Source organism: Rhamphochromis sp. 'chilingali', assembly GCF_963969265.1.
Source record: "Rhamphochromis sp. 'chilingali' genome assembly, chromosome: 9".
In the NCBI taxonomy this organism is placed as follows: Eukaryota; Metazoa; Chordata; class Actinopteri; order Cichliformes; family Cichlidae; genus Rhamphochromis; species Rhamphochromis sp. 'chilingali'.
In genome coordinates this window covers 36,752,192-36,759,391 of record NC_137936.1, presented here as the reverse complement: position 1 = coordinate 36,759,391, position 7,200 = coordinate 36,752,192, and the positions used below count along the sequence as shown (strand labels likewise).

Sequence of the window (7,200 nt, the reverse complement as noted above, 5' to 3'; positions counted from 1 at the left end):
CCTTAAAAAAACATATTCACATTCAACAGCATATTTGGTCAGGTCTTGTTACAGGTTTAGTCAGTGAAAAGTTCAGACAGATACATTTGAAATCTGAAAATACACTGACATTAATGGCCTAAACTACTCCATGTGCTGACAGCACCCCAGCAGCACTTTATGATAGTGACTGAAGTCATTTATAAGGCAAAAACTAATCATGAAAAAAAGTGCTTTGTATTTAAGTCACCACTTATGTACGGACTCAAAAACTTCCCTGTAGCCTCTCGCATGTATGGTTTAATAAATACTGCAGCCAGTTTGAACCTTATTTATCTTAAAGGTTGTCATGCATTTGCTTAAATGTAGGAAATCTTGACTACATTGACTACATGCTTTTTATTTGTTTTTGTTTCTAATGTCTCTGTAAAGCACTTTGAATCACCTCATTGTTGAATTGTGCTATACAAATAAACTTGCCTTGCCTTGCCAACAGTAGTTTCCTGATGGTCACATCGGAAAAAGAGAGCCGGAATAAATACAAAATGCAGATTTTAAATAATGAGCTTATTTACTAAGAGGAACAACATCCTTCCTGGAAATGTATGAAAAACGCTCCATCCCAAGTAACTGCCCCTCAAACCAGTTACTATGTTTGAGGGGCAGTTACTTTTTCACATAGCCCCATCCACAAGCTGCATCCATAAACTCTGCATGTTTACAGAAAGAGAAGGATATCTGCTAAAGCACAAATATCTGGAATAGCCTCAGCCACCCCGTATATATGTCAGTACAGTAAAGTTGCACATTTTGATTTGGAAGTCTGTAGTGGATTGACTTGCTTTTTGAACAGCCTCGTGTGGCCATTAGAGGAACTGCAGTTTCTGGGTGCCAGCTTTATTTTGTAACTATTGATGCTTTGTCTTGTCTGGCTTTTTATGTATTAAACAAATACAATATCTCATATAAAATGGTGTGTTCCAGACTGAGAATCAGCCTGAGGATTGTTCTTTAGATATTTGGAAATCTGGAACACTTAGAAATACATTTATTAGTTTTTACATACAAATGTTACAGTATAAATGGATAAAAAGGGGATATAAAGCTGGAATGTGTCAGGGCTATGAGCTTTCACTCAGAGAGGAAGCCACAAGTACATTGTAGAAAACTCAACAGGAATGTACAGCATACACAAAAAAAAGTCAGGTTCCACCCATGGAACCTTTTGGATGTTTCAAACTTCATACTGTACCATGCTTCACTTCTGGGGGATGATGGTGAAATTGAAGCCATGCTCCTAATCAATCATGAGCTTCTTGAGGGAGTTGAGATAGGCTGGGATGAGGGAGCTGACTGACTCCTCGTCATCGTTGAGGATCTTCTCTCCTCTGCCTTCCGAGCCCACTGAACTGGGTGACCGGACTCGGCCTGGGAGTGCTGTAACCCTGTTAGAACAGACACAGGCCTTAGAGTCAGAACAAGTACTTAGTAGAAGAGGCTAACATGGAGTTATTATTTAATAAACCGCGTAATACACCTGATAATATACTGTTCCAGAGAATACTTACGGAGGAGTATCCCTTGCCGAAGCTTCCTCTGTTCTTGGTCCTAATCTTGGTGAGCGCTGATTCAGCAATGTCCGCCCTCTCTTCGGCATCATCCAGCTCGTGCACGGTCTTCCTGTACTTTGCCAGGTTCATGTTAGCTTGTTCCTCCTGAAGTGACAGCAGTGTGAGTTAAAGCCCACAAACACCATGCTTGGAAACGTGTTCAGAGTAAGAGGATGAGGTGATGTACGGCCTCCTCTACTTGTCTCTTGTAGGCCTTCATCTTGTTTTGCAGCCTCTCCACCAGCTCCTGCATCCTCTGCTGGTTCTTCTGGTCCTCCTCCGACTGGAACAGCAGTTCCTTCAGCCGACGCTCGTTCTTCCGCAGCGTCTTCACTGTCTCAGCGTGCCGCTTTTGTTCAGAGTCCAGCTCCAGCTCCAGCTCCTTCACCTGCATGCAAAGAGTATCTACTATTGTGTGCAGGAAGGCGTCATATTTATCCACTGAGTGTTTAGTGAAGACACACTCTGTTACAATTTGCTGTTTGTCAAAAGTTCCATAAAAGCAGAAATGTGCTGCAGGCCAGACAACTTTGGTTGTCTGGCCTGCAGCACAAAGTTATGAGCTGTATGTTACATTGAGTATAACATACAGCTCATAACTTTGTTTTGTCATATTTCTGCATATGCCAGTGTGCTACATGCAAAGGCATGTGCAAATGGCTAGCCACTAGCATGTAAATATAAATCCTTAATCCTATAATTAGTTTTTATATCATCTTATTATATTTACATGTGACATGTGACACATTAGCTGGACAGTGCAGTCATCTGGGCGACCAGCCAGCATGGATCGCACCTGCGACATGTTTAGTTGATCAAAAAAGCCATCTACGAGGGGACCCACAGTGGCTGCGTTAATATTGTCCGAATACATTTTCAGAATCAGAATCAGAATCAGAATACTTTATTGATCCCTGGGGGAAATTATTTTTTGTTACAGTGCTCCATTTTAAACCAACATTAAGACAAGACAGACAATACGCTAACTAAGAATAGTACAATATACACATATATATACATACATACATACATAAGTCACTTATAAATAAATATTTGGAAAAGAAACACGTGTAGTTGTAGCAGCAAACAGTGTGTTAAGTGGATGCGTTGTACAGGGAGATGGCCACAGGCAGGAATGATTTCCTGTGTCGTTCAGTGGTGCTTTTCGGTAATCTCAGTCTCTCACTGAACGAGCTCCTGTGACTGACCAACATGTCATGGAGTGGGTGGGAGGTGTTATCCAACATTGTCTTTATCTTGGACAGCATCCGCCTCTCCGACACCACCTTGAGGGAGTCCAGCTCCATCCCCACAACATTGCTGGCCTTACGGATCAGTTTATTAAGTCTGTTGGCATCTGCGACCCTCAGCCTGCTCCCCCAGCATGCAACAGCATAGAGGATCGCACTGGCCACAACAGACTCATAGAAAATCCTCAGCATTTTCTGGCAGATGTTGAAGGACCTCAGTCGCCTCAAAAAATAGAGACGACTCTGGCCCTTCCTGTAAAGTGCTGTGGTGTTTTTAGCCCAGTCCAGTTTATTGTCAATGTGTACTCCAAGGTATTTATAGTCCTCCACAATGTCAACACTGACCCCCTGGATTGAAACAGGGGTCAAGTGTTTCCTGGTCTTCCTGAAGTCCACGATCAGTTCCTTGGTCTTTGCCACGTTGAGCTGCAGATGATTCTGCTCACACCACGTGACAAAGGAGTCGACCACAGCCCGGTACTCTGTCTCATCATCCCTGCTGATGCATCCAACCACCGCAGAGTCATCAGAAAACTTCTGAAGATGGCAGGTCTCTGTGCAGTGGCTGAAGTCTGTGGTGTAGAGGGTGAAGAGGAAGGGGGAGAGGACAGTCCCCTGTGGTGCCCCTGTGTTGCTAATCACCTTGTCAGACACACACTTTAATGTTTTAAGCTGCAGCAGAGTGAACCACTGTGTCTGTTCTTGTGCTTTCTCCAAACTTGAGGTGACACAGAAGGTTTCTGTTCCTCGGCGGTCACAGCTTCTTCAGACTGTGTGTGATGTTTTCTCTTTTCGGGGATTTCTTGTTCCACAGACTGGCCCCTGAGCTTAAAACTTATATCCTTTTGTTTTTTGTAAAGACCTCATTCCAATCCATTTTATTAAATGAAGTTATTTCTATTAATTTTGTGCTTAATGTTTTGGCTGCTGAAACAGGAAAGTGTATCTCATGTATTCTGTTGACGGTTTGTTCCACTTGTGCGCACCTCTGTATGTATGTTTTCTTGTAAATGTACGACTTTGTATGGATGAAATCTCACTAATAAATATCACAACAGGATGTTCTCGGCATTTTCTACCTAAACAGTTTGGATTGAATGACAACTACTCAACACACGTTCAGTCAAAGCTGTATACACACACACACACACACACACACACACACACACACACACACACACACACACACACATTTGTCCAACAGACAGTGAAAACAAGCAGAAATCAGAGTGTGATTTTTCTTTTAGAATTTTATTAGATTTTCTGATTTTTGTTCAATAATTTAGAGTGTTCTAGTCAGTAATTTACTGACTAGAAACAAGACCCCAATAATCGGACAATTCCCTCTGAGCAAGCACTTGGCGACAGTGGGGAAGAAAAACTCCCTTTTAACGGGGAGAAACTTCCGGCAGAACCAGGCTCAGTGAGGGACGGTCATCTGCCGCAACCGGTCCAGGGGTGTTTAAAATGACTCGATTGGATGTTAAATAAATTGGCTTGTTTGAATTGTTTGTTGTTAGCCAATTTAAGAGTCACTTTGATGCCAGCTAGTCAATGTCAAATTGTTGTTTTTAAAGGGGAAACACCCGCGACTCTCTGCGGGTGATGGCTAACCTCCGACCTATTAATGAGAAGAACCTTCTGATGCGACCTGCTGGCGCCGCTGCCGACATCAGATGTTCTTTAAAGGTTTCGATGATTCTTTGCTCACCTACTTCATGGTCGAGATTAAAGAGAATCGTGACACACTCGGGGTCCTTATACTCTTTAAGGAGAGATTTGTAAATGACCTTGTGTAAGGTTCTGAAGGACTTTGAGGAGGGCTGAAAATCGATATGTTGGACATCAGCCCAGATTTTCTTCAACAAACGGTTTGTAATTTCAGAAACTGTGTCATCTGTATACAGAACACGTGCCTTTTTAAAAGCACGCCTGACAAGTTCTTCCACACAGACTTCAACTGAAAGCTGCTTCTGAGCTTTGATTTCAGACGACTCTGGCTCAAGTTTCTGTGTGGACACTACAAAGTGTTTCTTGAAGATGGATATGAAAAGTTTGTCAACTGTTGGCTCTCCTAATTTCAATAGAGTTAAGGTGTGTTTTGGGTTGGAGAGCGCTTCCTTGCAAAAGTCTTTGAAAATGACCTTTGCAAGATCTTGTAGGGCCTTTGGTGATAAAGTCAAATCTGCTGTTTTTATTTCAGAGCAGATTTGATCTAAAAGGCGCTGGTGGAGGGAGTCTGATGGGCAGGCTGTGGATTTTTTTGCAGCCTGGGAAAGGACAGCCTGAAGGACCGCGCTTATGAGCCCTTTTCTCTCTGCTTCACCTCGAGGTGACGCAGAGGGTTTCTGCTCCTCAGAAGCCACGGCTGCTTTTTCAGCCTCTGAGGCTTCTGTGTTTGCCATTTGTGAAGGTTCCACAGACAGCGAGGACTCCAGATTTTTCTCTGGTTGTTCTGTCTGTGGGACCTGCTGATTGTCCTGCTGGCTGCCTGACTGGGTGCACGTGCAGTGTGCAAATCTCCCTAACAACACCTGGATCAGTTCTTTTATGAAGCCTTCTCTGGCTCCGTGATCTGACTCCGGGCAGAGCTGCACCATCTGAGCAGCCATGTGAGACATTAGCTGGACAGTGCAGTCATCTGGGCGACCAGCCAGCATGGATCGCACCTGCGACATGTTTAGGTTATGAAAAAAGCCATCTACGAGGGTACCCACAGTGGCTGCGTTAATGTCATCTGAATACATTTTCGTGTTAGTGTTTTCTCTTACTTCGTGTGTCTGGTTCCGATGCATGGACTCAACTGAATGACAGTACCTGTAGCAGCACCCCTATTTATGGGTTCTCGAGGTCTTTGTAATGATGTGCGTCCTGTGACGTGACAGTATTTAGTTGCTTTGAAGTATGCCTATAAGCCCCGCCCACTTCTAAAAAGAATGCCTAGCAACAGCGTCACACAAACGCACCGGCGCTAGCCGCGTGGATGTGAAACGCGGGGAGAGATCACGTGGAGCCTGCACGTCCACTGCTGTCACCGACACGGAATACTTTTAAAACCCTTCCGTTATAGTTTGTGCTGTCACCAGGCTGTCCGTGATGGCGGGTAAGCGACGGGAACGTAAATGTGCGTGTAGCTTCACTCGGCTAGCAGAGTGGTCACGTTAAAGCGAGCTATACGTGAAAGTTTTCAGCCGTGTGGATTTTTAAAATACTTTGTCATTTCTGTCATTCAGCGCAGCTGTTCAGCTCTTTGAAATGCAGATGAAAATAACGCGTTTTTCTCACGGTGGAGCTCACGTTTTTTTAAGCACAGCACCGGAAATGACTTCAGATACCCACGTGTGCCACTACATATATATTATTTATATGATTTGTTTCTGGTTTGTGAATTGAACTTAAGATCAGATGTGATGGAGTTGGAGATGGAGACACTTGTCGAAACCGGAAATGCTGAGACTCTCAAAGCCCTGTACGTATTTCCTGATATATTCTCTTATCTGCAGGTATCTAAAAAAGGCTCTCCCTTGAGCTTCAAAGTCTCTGTGCTGCTGCAACATGTTTTGCATTTAGATGGTACTGTAAGGTTGAAGTGCTTCGGTGGTGATAGTTTTGGAATATGTATCATTTGCGTCAGTTGGATTTGGTGACTGTACTGCAGAAGCTAAATGCCATACCAAATGTTCTTTTCCAGTATTACTGCTTAGTACTGCTTGACTACTAAAAAGAGACAAATGAGATGTTTTTGTACATTAACAGCTAAAAGTTGTCATTTTTCATAAATAAAATGGAAATGCGTATTTCATGTCTCAATGCGTTGCTTTGTGGTTTGTTTGTTTCCAAAAAATGAAGAAAAAAAGCAAGAAAACAGAGTTAATGGGGGAATAATGATCAGGGGTGAAGAACACAAGACTTGTATGTTCGCGGATGATGTTCTTCTTTTTATTACAAATCCTGAATCTAGTTTGTTCCAATTGATGACCTTACTAAAAGCCTACAATCACTACTCTGGCTATAAACTAAATATTCAAAAAACTCAATCCCTTACGTTCAATTATACACCTCGACCGGAAACTGTAAAGAAATTCAGCTTCAAATGGGACTCTACCACAATAAAATACTTGGGAGTAAACCTAACGAAAGACATGTCTAGACTCTATGAAATTAATTATTGCCCCCTCAACAAAGAGATCAAATCTGACCTAACTCGGTGGTCTCTCCTCCCATTGGATATGAGTAATAGAATAGAAATAATTAAAATGAACGTTCTGCCTCGAATCCTCTATCTCTTCCAGTCACTACCCCTGGAGATACCCCAAAAACAATTTGACGAGTGGGACGGATGGATCTCACGGTTCATCTGG

The 7,200-nt window shown here is 43.0% G+C and overlaps 1 protein-coding gene across 1 annotated transcript; it reads right to left on the bottom strand.

Moving 5' to 3' along the window:
* Nucleotides 1–2,149, bottom strand: LOC308402180 (uncharacterized protein MYH16). The gene is made up of 3 exons (XM_080890861.1): nt 1,777–2,149; nt 1,548–1,694; nt 1–1,424 (listed from the first exon to the last, which is right to left on the bottom strand). Exons 1-3 carry the CDS (start codon nt 1,981–1,983, stop codon nt 1,344–1,346), a joined length of 435 nt encoding a protein of 144 aa, XP_080746987.1. The 5' UTR covers nt 1,984–2,149; the 3' UTR covers nt 1–1,343.
* Nucleotides 2,150–7,200: the final 5,051 nt, after the last annotated feature.

Coding starts and splice junctions, on each gene's coding strand:
- LOC308402180 (XM_080890861.1), bottom strand. CDS start 1,983: ATGCAGGTGAAGGAGCTGGAGCTGGAGCTGGACTCTGAACAAAAGCGG. Junction 1,695..1,776: donor AGAGACAAGTAGAGGAGGCC/GTACATCACCTC, acceptor CTGTCACTTCAG/GAGGAACAAGCTAACATGAA. Junction 1,425..1,547: donor TCGGCAAGGGATACTCCTCC/GTAAGTATTCTC, acceptor CTGTTCTAACAG/GGTTACAGCACTCCCAGGCC.